This window comes from Homarus americanus, unplaced genomic scaffold, assembly GCF_018991925.1.
Source record: "Homarus americanus isolate GMGI-L3 unplaced genomic scaffold, GMGI_Hamer_2.0 scaffold33026, whole genome shotgun sequence".
Classification (NCBI taxonomy): Eukaryota; Metazoa; Arthropoda; class Malacostraca; order Decapoda; family Nephropidae; genus Homarus; species Homarus americanus.
In genome coordinates, this window is record NW_024740653.1 from 838 (window position 1) to 19,306 (window position 18,469).

General features: G+C 43.4%; 1 protein-coding gene across 1 annotated transcript in view; it reads right to left on the bottom strand.

The window, feature by feature from the left end:
- Window positions 1-4,276: 4,276 nt before the first annotated feature.
- LOC121875492 (serine/threonine-protein phosphatase 6 regulatory ankyrin repeat subunit B-like) overlaps window positions 4,277-18,469 on the bottom strand; it is a gene marked incomplete at its 3' end in the record, with an annotated part of 88,276 nt that continues 74,083 nt past the window's right edge. The window contains exons 7-25 of the mRNA XM_042380058.1: window positions 16,707-16,812; window positions 16,165-16,335; window positions 15,396-15,520; window positions 14,722-14,875; window positions 14,013-14,224; window positions 13,290-13,403; window positions 12,907-13,044; window positions 11,435-11,494; window positions 10,210-10,296; window positions 9,521-9,697; window positions 8,889-9,041; window positions 8,478-8,678; window positions 7,747-7,953; window positions 7,373-7,517; window positions 7,022-7,230; window positions 6,428-6,508; window positions 5,884-6,000; window positions 5,243-5,449; window positions 4,277-4,432 (exon numbers count right to left, since the gene is read on the bottom strand). Of these exons, the coding sequence (XP_042235992.1) occupies window positions 4,277-4,432; window positions 5,243-5,449; window positions 5,884-6,000; window positions 6,428-6,508; window positions 7,022-7,230; window positions 7,373-7,517; window positions 7,747-7,953; window positions 8,478-8,678; window positions 8,889-9,041; window positions 9,521-9,697; window positions 10,210-10,296; window positions 11,435-11,494; window positions 12,907-13,044; window positions 13,290-13,403; window positions 14,013-14,224; window positions 14,722-14,875; window positions 15,396-15,520; window positions 16,165-16,335; window positions 16,707-16,812 (2,820 nt within the window). The remainder of the gene's footprint in view (window positions 4,433-5,242; window positions 5,450-5,883; window positions 6,001-6,427; window positions 6,509-7,021; window positions 7,231-7,372; window positions 7,518-7,746; window positions 7,954-8,477; window positions 8,679-8,888; window positions 9,042-9,520; window positions 9,698-10,209; window positions 10,297-11,434; window positions 11,495-12,906; window positions 13,045-13,289; window positions 13,404-14,012; window positions 14,225-14,721; window positions 14,876-15,395; window positions 15,521-16,164; window positions 16,336-16,706; window positions 16,813-18,469) is intronic.

Below are 18,469 nucleotides of genomic sequence, written 5' to 3' on the forward strand. Positions count from 1 at the left end.
GTGCCTGTAACACCTGTACCTCAGTGCCTATAATAACACCTGTGCCTCAGTGCCTATAACCACCTGTACCTCTGAGTGCCTATAACACCTGTACCTCGAGTGCCTACTATGCTACCTGTACCTCAAGTGCCTATAACACATGTGCCTCAGTGCCTATAATAACACCTGTGCTTCAGTGCCTATAATAACTACCTGTACCTCAGTGTCTATAATAACACCTGTACCTCCAGTACACTATAATAACACCTGTACCTCCAGTGTCTATAACACCTGTACCTCAGTACCTATAATAACACCTGTACAGTGTCTATAACACCTGTACCTCAGTACCTATAATAACACCTGTACCTCAGTGTCTATAATAACACCTGTACCTCAGTACCTATAATAACACCTGTACCTCAGTGCCTATAATAACACCTGTCCTCCAGTGCCTATAATAACACCTGTATATCCAGTGCCTATAATAACACCTGTGCCTCAGTGCCTATAATAACACCTGTACCTCAGTGCCTATAATAACACCTGTGCCTCAGTGCCTATAATAACACCTGCTCAGTGCCTATAATAACACCTGTTGCCTCAGTGCCTATAATAACACCTGTTACCTCAGTGCCCTATAATAACACCTGTACCTCAGTGTCTATAATAACACCTGTACTTACTACCTATAATAACACAGCCCTCAATTACTATAATAACACCTGTACCTCCAGTGTCTATAATAACACCTCAGTGCCTATAATAACACCTGTACCTCCAGTGCCTATAATAACACCCACCAACCACCTCAGTGCCTATAATAACACCTGTACCTCCATTGCCTATAATAACACCTGTACCTCAGTGCCTATAATAACACCTGTCTCTCCAGTACTATAATAACACACCTGTACCTCAGTGCCTATAATAACACCTGTGCCTCAGTGCCTATAATAACACCTGTACCTCAGTGCCTATAATAACACCTGTACCTCAGTGCCTATAATAACACCTGTGCACCTCCAGTACCTATAATAACACCTGTACTCAAGTGCCTATAATAACACCACCTGTACCTCAGCAGTGCCTATAATAACACCTGTGCAGGCACCTATAATAACATGTGCCTCCAGTGCCTATAATAGCACCTGTGCTTCAGTGCCTATAACCAACACCTGTGCCTCAGTGCCTATAATCACCTATAATAACACCTGTGCCTCATTGCCTATAATAACACTTGTACCTCAGTGCCTATAATAACACCTGTACCTCATGCCTATAATAACACACCTGTACCTCAAGTGCCTATAATAACACCTGTACCTCCAGTGCCTATAATAAAACCTGTACCTCAGTACCTATAACACCTGTACCTCCAGTGCCTATAATAACACCTGTACCTCAGTGCCTATAATAACACCTGTACCTCAGTGCCTATAATCACCTATAATAACACCTGTACCTCAATTGCCTATAATAACACCTGTACCTCATTACCTATAATAGCTTACCCTGTACCTCAGTGCCTATAATAACACCTGTACCTCGTGCCTATAAGCCAACACCTGTACCTCAGTACCTATAATAACACCTGTACTCAGTGCCTATAATAACACCTGTACCTCAGTGCCTATAATAACACCTGTACCTCAGTGCCTATAATACACCTGTGCCTCAGTGCCTATAACACCTGTACCTCAGTGCCTATAATCACCTATAATAACACCTGTACACTCAATTTTCATCATCTTTATGCCTCAGTGCCTATAATACACCTGTACCTCCAGATACCTATAATAACACCCACCAGCCCCTCAGTGCCTATAATAACACCTGTACCTCAGTGCCTATAATAACACCTGTACCTCAGTGCTATAATAACACCACCAGCACCTCAGTGCCTATAATAACACACCCTGTACCTCAGTGCCTATAATAACACCTGTGCCTCCAGTGCCTATAATAACACCTGTACCTCAGTACCCTATAATAACACCTGTACCTCAGTGCCTATAATAACACCTGTTACCTCAGTACCTATAATAACACCTGTACCTCAGTGCCTATAATAACACCTGCTTATTGCCTATAATAACTTTACCTGTACCTCCAGTGCCTATATTAACACCTGTGCCTCAGTACCTATATCTTACCTGTGTACCTCAGTGCCTATAATAACACCTGTACCTCAGTGCCTATAATAACACACCTGTACCAGTGCCTATAATAACACCTGTACCTCAGTGCCTGTAATAATAACACCCACCAGCTGCCTCAGTACCCTATAATAACACCCACCAGCATACCCCTCCAGTGCACATAACACCTGTACCTCAGTACCTATAATAACACCTGTACCTCAGTACCTATAATAACACCTGTACCTCAGTGCCTATAATAACACCTGTACCTCAGTGCCTATAATAACACCTGTACCTCAGTGTCTATAATAACACCTGTACCTCAGTGCCTATAATAACACCTGTACCTCAGTGCCTATAATAACACCTGTACCTCAGTGCCTATAATAACACCTGTACCTCAGTGCCTATAATAACACCTGTACCTCAGTGCCTATAATAACACCTGTACCTCAGTGCCTATAATAACACCTGTACCTCAGTGCCTATAATAACACCTGTACCTCAGTGCCTATAATAACACCTGTACCTCAGTGCCTATAATAACACCTGTACCTCAGTGCCTATAATAACACCTGTACCTCAGTGCCTATAATAACACCTGTACCTCAGTGCCTATAATAACACCTGTACCTCAGTGCCTATAATAACACCTGTACCTCAGTGCCTATAATAACACCTGTACCTCAGTGCCTATAATAACACCTGTACCTCAGTGCCTATAATAACACCTGTACCTCAGTGCCTATAATAACACCTGTACCTCAGTGCCTATAATAACACCTGTACCTCAGTGCCTATAATAACACCTGTACCTCATTGCCTATAATAACACCTGTACCTCATTGCCTATATAACACCTGTACCTCAGTGCCTATACACCTGTACCTCAGTGCCTATAATAACACCTGTACCTCAGTGCCTATAATAACACCTGTACCTCAGTGCCTATAATAACACCTGTACCTCAGTGCCTATAATAACACCTGTACCTCAGTGCCTATAATAACACCTGTACCTCAGTGCCTATAATAACACCTGTACCTCAGTGCCTATAATAGGGACGATAGACATACTGTAGGACCCTGAAGAAAAAAATAAAATCAATTATATTAAAGAAATTATTAAAATAATTCTGTACCTCCCCCCCCTTATCCTCACACCTCACACCACACCTCACCTCATACCTCATACCTCACACCTCACACCACACCTCACATCACACCCTCACACCTCACCTTACCTCATACCTCACACCTCACACCACACCTCACATCATACCTCATACCTCATACCTCATACCTCACCTCATACCTCATACCTCACACCTCACCTCATACCTCACACCTCATACCTCACCTCACACCTCATACCTCACCTCACACCTCATACCTCACCTTTATCCTCTCCACATAACATAAGAACATAAGACTGGAGGAAACTGCAGCGGGCCATACTGGACAGTCCCGTTTACACCCAACCCCTATCACTCATATATCCACCCAACCTGTGTTTGAAGCTGTCCAGCGTATTAGAGTTAATGATGATGTTTGGTAACTTGTTCCACTCATCCACTACTCTATTTCCAAACCAATGTTTACCTATCTCGCGCCTAAATCTAAATTTGTCTAATTTAAAATCATTGTTACGAGTTCGCTCCTGGTTGGATAGTTTGAGTACCTTTGTTATATCATTTTTGTTTAGCCCTGACTTCCATTTATACACCTCTATCAGGTCGCCCCTCACTCTACGTCTCTCGAGGGAGTACAAATTAAGGTGCTTTAACCTGTCTCTGTACTCAAGGTTCCTAATGCCCGGGATTATTCTTGTCATTCTCCTCTGGATTCTTTCCAAGGATTCTATATCCATTCTGTAATACGGTGACCAGAACTGAACTGAGTAATCCAAGTGAGGTCTAACAAGCACAAGATATAGATTAGGATGACCTCTCTAGTCTTGTAACTACCACTCCTCTGTATGAACCCAAGGACCTTGTTAAAGAACCCAACACAATTTTATCTTCTCTACTCTCCTTCCTTTCCTCGTTTACACCCGATCAACTTGTTATCACACTTACACCCACGTACACCCGTCCACTACACCCACCTACACTACACTCACCCACCCACTCTTCCACCCTTTTCGCCCACCTCTCTCTCTCTCTCTCTCTCACCTACCTTGTCAGAGAGGATGAGGAGGGTGTGGGCGAGCTTGGTGGCCAGGTCAACAGGTGCAGGAGACAGCAAGATGAATTCCTCTAAGGGCGAATGGTTGTGTTTCTTGCTCATCAGCGTCAGGTCGTGGACATACTGTAACATTATCAAGGTCGTGGACATACTGTAACATTATCAAGGTCGTGGACATACTGTAACATTATCAAGGTCGTGGACATACTGTAACATTATCAAGGTCGTGGACATACTGTAACATTATCAAGGTCGTAGACATACTGTAACATTATCAAGGTCGTGGACATACTGTAACATTATCAAGGTCGTGGACATACTGTAACATTATCAAGGTCGTGGACATACTGTAACATTATCAAGTGTTAAGTTACCACGGACAGCAGGTAGATTAATTAAGTATAAATTAGATCAGTTACTGTAATTGTTAATATAGGTTTAAGTAATACAGAAACCAGGTATATAGTTCTAAATTAATACACCTGTACATAGTAAGTATACTAATAAGGTAAGGAGAAAATACAGTAGCCTAATTACAGGTTAATTACAGGTGTATGTACCGCTGGGAGCCATTTAAGTATTTTGAATTATGTAGCGTATTCCTCTCTCTCTCTCTCTCTCTCTCTCTCTCTCTCTCTCTCTCTCTCTCTCTCTGTTTACTGGTGAGATTTTGTTATACTTGTACTCTTCTTCCTCCTCTTTTCTTCCACCTCTTCCCTCCTTCTCTTCCTCTCTCTTCCTCCTCCTCTTCTCTTCCACCTCTTCCCTCCTTCTCTTTCTCTCTCTTCTTCTTCTTCTGTACCTTCTCTTCCTGGCTCTTATTCTTCCTCATCCTCTACCCTTCTCGTTTTCTCTCTTACGCCTCTACCTACCACCCACCCACCCACCCACCACCCACCACCCCCACCCACACCACCCACACCACCCACCCACCTTCTTATCCTCCAGTAGTTTATAAGAGTCATGCTTCTTGTTAATGAGGTAGTTGTAAACGTCGACATGTTCACTAGAGACGGCGAAGGTAATTGGCGTCTTGCCCTCCACTGACTTGTCCTCTGGTGACGCTCCAGCCTCCACCAACAGCTTCACCACCTCTAGATGTCCCGCCCGTGCGCAGTAGTGGAGGGGCCCCAAGCCATCCTGTGAGGAGAAGTTTGGTTGGGTTTGGTTGGTTTTGGTTGGGTTTGGTTGGGGTTTGGTTGGGGTTTGGTTGGGTTTGGTTGGGTTTAGTTTGGGTTTGGTTGGGTTTGGTTGGGGTTGGTTGGGTTTGGTTGGGTTTCGGTTGGGGTTTGGTTGGGTTTGGTTGGGTTTGGTTTGGGTTTGGTTGGGTTTGGTTTGGGTTTGGTTGGGTTTTGGTTTGGGTTTGGTTGGGTTTGGTTGGGTTTGGTTGGGTTTGGGTTGGGTTTGGTTGGGTGAATATGGAGTGAAAAGTTTATGTTGTAGGGTGTGGAGTGTGGAGTGATGGATGTGGCAGGGAGTGGCCACACCCAAGAACAAAAACAACACTACTCTAGGCACACTACTTTGGCCACACTACTTTGGCCACACTACTTTGGCCACACTATTAGACTTACACGATCCTTGGCTCCTAGTTCAGCTCCCTGGCCCATGAGGAGGGCCACCAGATGATAGTGGCCATGCATAGCTGCTAGGTGAAGGCCAGTCCTCCCACGCTTGTCCATCTTGGCCACCTAATAAGAGATGATCACCCAAGGTTATAACAAGAGACATAGGAAGACAATGATGAGAATTCCTTAACAAATTATAGGGTTTTGAAGACTATAATTATAAGGTTTTGAATTCTATAATTTGGAGATTTTGAAATATAGTGTTAATTTGTCTATGTCCAGTTTGAATATTTTGTTATTTTTGGTTATTTTTTTGTTACCATTATTGTTATTCACTTCTTGTAGGATAACGAATGAGGGAGAGGAATAGAGATATGATAAATGAGAGGAAAATTAACAGAGACGAAGACTAGAGAGGGAGAGAAAGAGAGATAAATGCAAATAAAGAACGGTAGCAATTGAAATAGAGAGAGAGAGAGAGAGTAACAAACACTCTCTCTCTCTCTCACACACACACACACACACACACACACACACCTGTACATCTCACCTGCTTGGTAGATTTGGACAGCAGTAGACCCACGACAGATGTATGGCCTCCGATACACGCCAGGTGAAGCGGTATGTATCCCTGTGTGAGGAGCAGGTGAGGTGACCATTAGTGAGGGAGGGGAGAGGGGGAGGTGAGGGGAGAGAGATAGAGGGGGAGAAGACACTAGGAGAAAGTATGAAAGAGAAACAGAGAGAGTGAGAGAGACGGGAAAAAAGTAAGTAGGACCTTCGGGAAATATCAGAAATAGAAAAAAAATAACATTTGAGAAGGACGGAAAGAAAAGATAAATTTTAGCCTCTTGGGAAATAATCAGAAACAGGTAGAAATACTCTTGAGAAAACCGGCGTAAGAAGTCTCGCTGCCCGTACTGTAAACAGCACGACCACCATAGACTCTGAGGATTGTGTATTAAAAGAGGGTTGAATAGTTGTGTGGAGAGAGAGAGAGAGAGTAATATTGACACCAGGGAAATATAACAAATCCCTGAAAAAATAACCATTGTAAATCATTAACTTTTTACGTTCAATAGAGTAAAGTTCATCCTACTGTTCACCAGAGGCCAAGACAGGTTATTATTTCCGCCTTACTTACGTTCAGTCTGGAGGTGACGTCAGGCTGGACTCCTGGAATGTTGAAGAGGATCCTAACTACTCCTTCATTACCCTCGTGGGCGGCTAGATGTAAGGGCGTCAGATCGGCCTCCGCCCCTAGGTCTGGTAGGAACGGCCGCCCACCGCTCAATATGGGCGGGTCGGACTTGATGGTAGCAGGTATATGGGATAGGAGCTCCCGTACGATCTCTGGCCAGGGGGATGGGAAGGATAGGTAGAGTCATCAAGTATAATGATGAAGGAATGTGCCTCCTTAAATGTGTTCACTGGTTTAATTTATTATTCTCAGAAGATAATGTTATCCTAAACTTGACCTCTGACCCGAGCTGACCTGTCTGTCCGTAGTAGGCTGCGATGTGGAGGGCGTAGAGGCCGAGTTTCTTACTGGTGATCCGAAGACTCGTGACCTCCTTGAGAGTGTCGAGGACCTGGATATGACCGTACCTGGCAGCCATGTGTACCGCCGTGAACCCCATCTGGCGGGAGAAGACGACACTACTTGACACATACAACACACTCTTGCACAACAAATGACACACTCATATGACACGCACTCACACTAAACGACACACACACTCACTCAAAGCAACACACACTTATACACTAAACCAACATATTGCGACAGACTGAGTTATGTGAGAAAAGCCATTGAGTTAGAAGCGTATAGAGAATAGATACGCCCAAGAAACGCAATATAAAACTTACGCCATTCTCAGCCTTGGGTGAGGCGCCGTTCTCTATGAGGAACTTAACGAGGGTGGCGTGGCCTCCCTCAGCAGCCAGGTGGAGGGTCGTGGACTCCCCGACGCGGTTCTTGCCGTTGATGACCACACCTCTGTTGTGTCGCATCAGCTCTCTCACCACGTCCACTGACCCCTGTAGCGCTGCGATATGTGCACACGTGTTCCCGTCCTGGTGAAGAACTCTATAATGTTCACTTGGAAAATTTTATACAGACGAAAAACTACGCCAGGTGTGGTTATATACAGGTGTTTCGGTGTTACGTTTGCTTAGGAAAATATGAGAATGACAATAAAGTACAGGTGTGATGTATGACTACAGGTGTGGTGTTCCTACAGGTGTTCTCGTCATGATGTAATGTTTTTTTAAGGTAAAGATATGAAAGGTGATAAATGACTACAGGTGTGGTGTACCTACAGGTGTTCTAGCTCCCATGATGAAGTCTTGAGTGAGGGAAATATTTGTGATGCTGGCTACTGTATAATTACTTTTACAACTGTTGCTATTTCTACTATATTTTCTGTTCCTACTCCTACTACTACTACTACTACCTAACCTACTACTACTACTACTACTTTTTTTTAATTGGCCTCCATCCTCCCCTTATAGCCATACCTTCGCCACCATTTTATTACCTTAAAATTACTACTACTACAACTACTTATCTTGCCCTCCTCTCCTCCTCACCTCCTCACCTTGTCAGCGGTGGTGACCAACTCAGGAGAAGTCTTAAGGAAGAGCTTCACCACCTCAGAGTTGTTCCTCATGGCGGCGACGTGGACGGCCTTCTGCCCTCCGTCGTTAGTGGCGTCATAGTCTGCTCCCAGCTGCAGGAGGGTATCACAGACCTCCAGTTGTCCCTCCTCCGCCGCCAGGTGTAGTGGCGTTTGTTTCGTCTGTTGGTGGGCGTCAGTACATGATCGTCAAGCTCCATCACAGTGGTGAATAAAGACTCGTAAAATATAGGTATACATTCTTAACAGTCACAGGTAATTGGTAACTGGATAATTGTCAATAGTTTATAATTAGAATCAAGATATGGGTAACATTGGCTGTAGTTAGGTGGCAACTTCTTACTGACGAGGAAAATCATCGCCGTGACTCACCAGTGTCAGCGCCTCCTTCTGTGCGTGGCTTTTGGTGATGAGGGACCGCACCAGGTCGTTGAAGCCCTTCATAGCCGCCAGATGGAGCGCCGTCAGCCCCGACATGCTGCGGGCGTTGACGAAGGCCTTGTGGGTGAGCAGGGCGTCGATCACCTGGGGGAGGAGAGTGGGGAGGTTAATAGTGGGGAGGAGAGAGAGAGGGGAGGGAGAGGAAGAGTGAGCAGGGTTGAGGAAGAAGGAAGTGAGAGATGGAATAAAAGACGTGGGAGGAGGGAGGAGAGGGAACGATAGATAGATACAGAGAAGAGAACAAAATCGTTTCGTAAATTTTCCTGACACTGACTCGACATCCATCAGGTAGTAGCCCGATATTCACCACCAGGGGCCCGATATTCACCATCTAGGGCCCGATATTCACCACCAGGGGCCCGATCACTCACCATCTAGGGCCCGATATTCACCATAGGGATATTCCCACCAGATATTCACCAGGGGCCCGATCACCACCATCTACCCGATATTCACCACCAGGGGCCCGATCACTCACCATCTAGGGCCCGATATTCACCACCAGGGGCCCGATATTCACCATCTAGGGCCCGATATTCACCACCAGGGGCCCGATCACTCACCAACTTATAACCATGTTCTGCCGCCAGGTGGAGCGCTGCTTTGCCCTCACTGTCGAACACGTCGACCCTGGCGTGATGGTCGAGTAAGGTGGAGACGATTCCTTCATGGCCGTTCTCTGCTGCGTTGAGTAGAGGCGACCAACCACGTGACGACTGCATGTTTACCAACTTCTGGATCTGTGGAGGTTAGGTTAGGTTAGGTTAGGCTAGGTTAGGTTAGGTTAGGTTAGGTTAGGTGGGGATGAACATGGTTAGGTGAGGTTAGGTTAGGCTAGGTTAGGTTAGGTTAGGTTAGGTTAGGTGGGGATGAACATGGTTAGGTGAGGTTAGGTTAGGATGAACATGGATAGAAATGAGAAGTGAACGTGAGGAACGATGAACGATAGGATAGGTTAGGCTAGGTGTAAAGGGAATGAATAAAATGAGAAATGGTAAAGAATGATAAACAGAAAATGAGAAAGAAAGAAACATTCCCAAAAAGTGATGAACAGTGAACGAGCAAATGTTACGTAGGAGGAAGGAGCGAGAACTGATAAACAAGTAAGAGGCAAAATAATAATAATCTTAGGATAACGACAGTAAACTTAAACCAAACCAGAATATATAAGAAAATAAAATACAAATATAAATGTATTTAAAGTGAAGTAAACAAAAGACCATGACTAAAATATTAACTCTGCCTCACTGACCTTGTCTTGAGGGGCGAACTGTAGCATCTCATCAAGCACAGCCTCGTTGCCTGATGTAGCCACGTAATGTACGGGCGTCTCTGAGTTCTGTATCAGGGGAAAGGTTTTATAATGTAATATAGAGTAGTTGCTCCTCAATGTATGAATCTGGTACGTTTTCTCTAATTCAATACGTTTTTTTGTGTGGTTTATGGATAACTTAACTAAATTAAAGAAAATTTGGTCTATAAAACAAAATGAATTGTATTAATCTGTATAAAACAAAATAAATTATATTCATATGTATAAAACAAAAATAAAAGGTTTATTTGTAGGTAAAGATTCATAAATTTCCATAATGAGAAATTAAAAACCAAAATAGGTTTTTCTTATGTTATTGGTGGTGATTTAAAAGCATATGACATTTATTTTTGTGATTGATGGTTATTTATGGTGATACAATAATGGTTTTCAGAAGGTGGGAAAGGCATTGTAGATGAGGTGAAATGTAATGAACCATTGTTGTAGGTAATGGTAGTAGTAGTAGTGGTAGTGGTGTGGTGGTGGTGGTGGTAGTGTGGTGGTGGTGGTGGAGGTGTGGTGGTGGTGGTGGTGGTAGTGTGGTGTGGGTAGGTAGGTGTAGTGGTGTAGTGTGTGGTGGTGGTAGTGTAGTGGTAGTGGTAGTGGTGGGTAGCAGTGTGGTGGTGGTAGTGTGGTGGTGGTGGTAGTGTGGTAGTGTGGTGGTGGTGATCATAAACTTTTGAATCATCTGTTTTCGTTGTTAATTTCTCATTCTGTTTACTAACGAATGTTTACTTGTAATATGACCGTGAGCATTACAGTGAACCCTCCCTTTAACGGAATCTTTGGAGAGAGAAGTCCGTTATATCCAGACTCCATTAGATGTGAAACCCTCCCTTTAACGAACTATATAGAGATGAAATTCCGTTATATCGAGACTCCATTACAGTGAACCCTCCCTTTAACGGAATCTTTGGAGAGAGAAGTCCGTTATATCCAGACTCCATTAGATGTGAAACCCTCCCTTTAACGAACTATATAGAGATGAAATTCCGTTATATCGAGACTCCATTAGATGTGAAACCCTCCCTTTAACGAACTATATAGAGATGAAATTCCGTTGTATCGAGACTCCATTAGATGTGAAACCCTCCCTTTAACGGAATATAATAGAGGTCCGTTATATGAAGGCTTCACTGTATATGGCGTCTGTTATGGTACTCACGTGTGGTAAATGTTCTTTGAGTTGGGTATAATAAGTCACTGGTCTCTTGCTCTCCGTCTCCTGGTGTGATAGTGTAAGAAGCCTTATAGTGACGTATAGTGACTGTATAATGACAGTGAGAGACTAACGTATCAGATATGGTTTGATATTTTTTTATGGTGACTAATTTACACATTATTATTGAATGCCGTGGCTGAGTTGATAGTGGACTTACTGCCTCCTGTCTCTTGGTTCGATCCCACGTACTCCCAGTCTCTTAACTAGCTCTATAAATTGGGTGGTTTAATTCCTTATCGTCATTATTATTGTTACTGTCACTAACATCACAATAAACAAAGAGTTAATAGATTATCTTCCAACTACCTGTAATAAAGTAGTGTAGGTGTGTTAACTGGTCAGGTGAGGGTAAGGATTGTTGGTTATTATTCCCAACAGGTGGCAGCACAGGGTGGGGGTAAGGATTGTTGGTTATTATTCCCAACAGGTGGCAGCACAGGGTGAGGGTAAGGATTGTTGGTTATTATTCCCAACAGGTGGCAGCACAGGGTGAGGGTAAAGATTGTTGGTTATTATTCCCAACAGGTGGCAGCACAGGGTGAGGGTAAGGATTGTTGGTTATTATTCCCAGCAGGTGGCAGCACAGGGTGGGGGTAAGGTTTGTTGGTTATTATTCTAACCCAACAGGTGGCAGCACAGGGTGGATTGGGGAACAGGTGGCAGCACAGGTGAGGTAAGGATTGTGGGTTATTATTCCCAACAGGTGGCAGCACAGGGTGAGGGTAAGGATTGTTGGTTATTATTCCCAACAGGTGGCAGCACAGGGTGAGGGTAAGGATTGTTGGTTATTATTCCCAACAGGTGGCAGCACAGGGTGAGGGTAAAGATTGTTGGTTATTATTCCCAACAGGTGGCAGCACAGGGTGAGGGTAAGGATTGTTGGTTATTATTCCCAGCAGGTGGCAGCACAGGGTGGGGGTAAGGTTTGTTGGTTATTATTCCCAGCAGGTGGCAGCACAGGTCGGCGTCAGTGGCAAGTGCTCAGTCGTGGTTGGTGGTAAAGGTGTGATGAAACAGCTTTTGATCTGTTCTAAAAACCATGTACAGTTATCTTGCATTAAGGACAAATAAATAAATATGGTGAATAGAAAAACAGATCAGAAGAGGAACAAACAAAATATATATTATTTAAACTGATTTGAGACTTCATGAATGACCCATACCTTACAAATACCCACCCATAGCCTACACATACCCACCCACACTCTCCCATACCCACCCATACACATCCATATTCACCCACACTCCCCCATACCTACACAAAACTCAGTGTAAATCAGAGAATGTTAGACGAAGTTCTTATGGAAAAATAAGTCAGTGAAGAAACGTGATAATGATAGTTGAGGCTTTATGAGAGAGAGAGAGAGAGAGAGAGAGAGAGAGAGATAATGACAGGTGGAGATCATTCTCTTTACCTTGCTAGTCACGACCATGAGGTGAGCCCCATTGGTCAGGAGAAGATTTGTAATTTCGCGGTCTTCACCAGCCTTGTAGGTGGCGTTCTTCTTGTTGATGCGGCCAGCGTAGTGCAGCGCTGATTCCCCCAGGTTATTCTGTCGGGAAGGTACTCAAGCTTTAGTTGTACCCCTTGAGTACGATAACATAACCCTTTGAGTACGATAACATAACCCTTTGAGTACGATGATATAAACTTTGAGTACAATAACATAGCCCTTTGAGTACGATAACATAACCCTTTGAGTACGATGATATAAACTTTGAGTACGATAATTAAACTCTTGAGTACGATGGCTTAATCACATGACAATACACCCTCCCCTAACCTAACCTAACCCACCTTGGCATTGACCATCTTGACCACCGCTTCCTTCCCACTCGTCTTAATAACGTGGTCAATGAGCATCTTGGCTGCTTCAACCCTGCACGACGAGCACGCCAGGTGAAGAGCCGTCTCCCCAGGACAGAGAGTGGCGAGGCATGCTGAGAGGGAGTAGTCATGAGGAGGCCGAGAGGGTGAGGGTCAGCAGGAAAGAGTGAGTGGGTCATGAGAGGGGAACAGGATAGAGAAGGAGGAGTGGGGTGATGAGAGGGGGAGTGGTCATGAGAGGGTGAATGAGTGGTCATGAGAGGGAAGTGAGTGGTGATGAGAGGGGAAGTGAGTGGTGACATACGTATATACAGACTATATACATAAAGATAAAGGAATTAGTTTATATAAATAAATAATCTTATGTAAATATTTAGTTATAAAACAATTATATCGATAAATATTTATCTACAGATATATGGATATAGATGAGCTGAATAGATAGATAGATAGATAGATAGATAGATAGATAGATAGATATAACATCAAGTAAAAAATAGAGAAGCATATTTCAGCCCTTCAGACAGACAGACAGGCACACAGACAGACAGGCAGACAGACAGACACAGACAGACAGGCAGACACACAGACAGACAGACACAAACACACAGACAGACAGACAGACACACAGACAGACAGACAGACACACAGACAGACAGGCAGACACAGACAGACAGACACAAACACACAGACCTTAGACTGAAGGAGCGGCTTAGCACTGTCATCCTCCAACAAGAGCTTCAAGGTCTTTAGGTTGCCGTAGTAGGCCGCCAGGTGGAGGGGCGTCTGGCCGTCATCCTTGGGCAGGTTAGCGTCAGCCCCAGACTTCAGCAGCATCTCGGCACACTTCTCTCCGTCCTGCACCCTGGCGGAGAGGTGAAGCGCTGACTCCCTAGATGATCCGCCTGCAGGAGAGAGATGCCCTTGGGTTAGTGAGGTACTCCGGCACTACACTCCACCACCTTTACTTCCCCCAATGGTAAAGTCAGGTTACCCATTCACCCTGGGCTCGAACCAATGATCATTAGGACGGGAGGTGAGCGCTGTATCCACTAGACCACCACAAACATGAATCATTATTTCTTACCAGTTTCTTCACTCATCCTTTTATTTATTATTTATTATGTATGATCAGTTATTTACATATTTCTTTATGTTTTTTATTTATTGTTGATTTTGTTACTGAAAAATAATGATGACGGGTTGTTGTCAACTTTTGTTTTGGGTGATAATTTATTGCACCTTAATTAAACAACTGAGGAGGTATATGAGAGGCACTGACCTGGTGAGAGTGGCACTGACCTGGTGAGAGTGGCACTGACCTGGTGAGAGTGGCACTGACCTGGTGAGAGTGGCACTGACCTGGTGAGAGTGGCACTGACCTGGTGAGAGTGGCACTGACCTGGTGAGAGTGGCACTGACCTGGTGAGAGCAGCCTGACCTGGTGAGAGAGTGGCACGACTCCTGGTGAGGAGTGGCACTGACCTTGCACACATGGTGAGGTTTGTTCGTGACTCCAACAACGCCTCAACTATTGCTGCTTCCTGCCTTAACAGCTATATGGAGAGCCATAGCCGTCCTGTTGGGGGTGTTAGAACAAAGGTGTGTGTGTTAACGACAGTAACCTTCTACACACTATATATTATTATTATTATTATTATTACAGTAGTAGTAGTAGTAGTAGTAGCTATTATTATTATTATTATTATTATTACATACACATTATTATTATTATTATTATTATTATTATTATTATTATTTATTATTAGTAGTAGTAGTAGTAGTATTATTATTATTATTATTATTATATAATATTTAATATTATTATTATTATTATTATTATTATTATTATTATTATTATACACATTATTATTATTATTATTATTATTATTTTTTTTTTTAAGTCCACACGGGAGGAAGTAGAGAGAGAGAGAGAGATAGACAGATAAATAAAAGAGAGAATCATAGAAAGAAGAGGAAAGAATGATACAGGAATAAAGTTGATATCAGGAGAGACAGAGAAAGGGTGAGAAAGATAGAGTGAGAGTGAGAGAGAGAGAGAGAGGCCAGACTCACGTTGGTGGTAACATCGACGTGTTCCCCCTTGTGCAGTATAGCGTTCACTACCCCGACGTGCCCTCGCTGGGCCGCTGTGTGGATACAACGAGCCCCGCTCTTGTTGGGCATGTGTAGCGGCACACCTGTAGGGAGGGTCAGTACACACCTGTTAGTAGTGTATCATATATGTAGCTACACACCTACGGGAAGGAGAGTGCTGTAGGTAAGCATTAATATGGTTCAGGTGCACCTGTAGAAGGCTAAATAAACCCCGGTTAAACAGTGCCTAGCAGGGAACACTGGCAACACCTGTAATCAATACACAACAGGTAGTTAATTAATAATGTTTAGCAGGTGAAAGGGATAGTCTATATATTTACTGATTTAACTTAAACCTTAATATTTACTTAATACTTAACACTAAACCCAACAACTTTTTTCATTAATAATTACAATAATCGTAAATTTACAACCAGGTATTTTAACTCCTTTAATACGCTAACTTTAATCCCCCAAGTACAATGTCTTACTCAGGGGAACAGCTCAACGTATAATGAAGCGGTGAAGACCTTTCACTCAAGGGATTAACTCATTATACTGAGACTTTAGTATGTGTTCTTGTGGTAATAAACCAACTTAGGTCCACAGAGTGTTTTAGGAGAGGCAGTGCTTCAATAAAACACCCGGGTCTTAAAACTTAAAACTGACATTGTTAGTTTTAATTATACTCCATAAACCAAGTGGAGAATGATTAATGAAACTCTCTCTCTCTCTCTCTCTCTCTCACCTTTTCTGAGGAAGGCCATGACGGTGTCTGGGTGGCCATGGAGGGAGGCAATATGGACCAGGGTGGAGCCATCTTTAGTCCGATCCATAACTGACGCCTTGTACTTCTCAGCCAAGAGGTCGACCACTGGGGTGAAGCCATTCTCCGCCGCCACGTGGATAGGGGTGCGGTCTGTGGTCGGGGGAAAGAGGGTGACCAGGTAAGGGGAGCGAGGTAGAGTTAGTGGGCGTGAAGGGGTGACTAAGGGGGGGTTAAGGGAGTAGGAAGGGCGTATGAGAGATGGTGTTTAGTCGACAGGACGTTGGAGAAGGTGTAACTTTGATGGGGGATAAAATATGTAGTTGTGGGTTCGAAAGTAAAGGAATTAAACACTTGTATTTGGTTATAAACTGTGGTGATAAAGTGGTAGCCATTGACTATAATGCCGCTGTACTCCTGTTAAGACCTGTATCATGTTTGACTATAGTGCTCTCAGCCAATCATTATACCTTTAATAGCCATCCAAGGTTATGATAGGTTAATAATAGCCTTCAAATACTCACCGAACTTGTCCATTATGTTAGGGTTGGCGTGAACTGTATAGAAGAACTTGACGGTAGGTTCATCTCCTTCCTCGGCAGCGATGTGTAGAGGCGTCTGTCCCGCCGCCTGAGGGAGTGGCAGCAGCAGCAGGAGGAGGAGGAGGAGAAGGCGTTAGGTGAGGTGGTGGTTGGTGAGATGAGGGCTTACAAGGATCCACTTATAATAGACCCCAGTTATAATAGACCCCAGTTATAATAGACCCCAGTTATAATAGACCCCAGTTATAATAGACCCCAGTTATAATAGACCCCAGTTATAATAGACCCCAGTTATAATAGACCCCAGTTATAATAGACCCCAGTTATAATAGACCCCAGTTATAATAGACCCCAGTTATAATAGACCCCAGCCTAACCTAACCTAACCATACTTTAGAGCACAACCCGAAGGAGCTGTCACACGTCTTGTTATTGTTCCTAAGAATGTTTCTGTTTACACTCGACAATGACCTTAACATAAACCACCTCATCTATTTAATTTATACCACCTACCTACCTATTTACTGAGGGTATGCGGTGTGTGGTATGCGGTGTGTGGTATGTGGTGTGTGGTATGTGGTGTGCGGTATGTGGTGTGTGGTATGTGGTGTGTGGTATGTGTGTGGCGTGTTCTTACAGTGTGTTAACATGACTCTAATTCCTGTCACTCAGTCGATCAGGTGTTGGTATGTTAATCTCTATAAAGGTGAGAAATACCTCAAGTATGTAAATGAGGTGTGTGTGTGTGTGTGTGTGTGTGTGTGTGTGTGTGTGTGTGTGTGTGTGTGTGTGTGTGTGTGTGTGTGTGTGTGTGTGTGTGTATTTACTTAACCATTGTTTTTGTAGTAATTATGAGACATTATCATCTACATTGTTATTAATTTCACTTCCTCGTGTACTGATGGCTACACCCTCATGTCTTAGGCCTCTATGGGCGCGTGATGGAGTGGGCTCTTTTTATAGACATTAACATATTATTTCGTAATTAAAACAAAGTAAACCAAGAGCGCTGTTCATGTAATTGGAGGTTTATTATACGCGTTAAATTAGTGGAAGGGTGAGTAGGGCGTGGTCGGTGTGAGGGAGGGTGAATCTACCTCACATAACCTGGCCAGGGAGGAGCTAATGGCTTCATGTGGTACTCTTCATGTCCTTGGTTAGTTTCATGGTCGTTTCCGCCTCATAGTTTAGGTTCTTGTGATGCGGTGTGTTGGTCAGGGTCATAGGTGTAAAAAATATAATAGTTTGTGTTAGAGGTAAACTTTCTATGAGAAAGTATATAGTATAGAAAATGATTTTTTAAGGATAACTATTGTAATAATTTACTTCCTCCAGAATTTTCAAAGTACTGTATATACTTAATGTACTCGGCGTCTATAAATAATATCCCTCTTAACATAGCTTTAACCTTATCTAGCCTGAGTGATTAATATTGATTAAGGTAATTAACTGATACAGTAATTGCTTGTTGGATAGTCAGCCAACGATAATCTGACACATGTTCTTAACTAAAAGTTATAAAATGACAGGATTTTGATAATTTAAATTAATAATAACGATCAAGAATGCTATACAATGACTGACGGTTTCGTGTGGTGCAGCTCTCTCTGGGGAACGACTGAATCACCACACACAGGAATGGAACGACCCCTGACAAATGGCTACCCTGTGTTCCCACCTCAACCTTGTGTCAGACAATAGAGGCAATAATGCGTAAGAATATTAGACGTGTGACTATTACATGT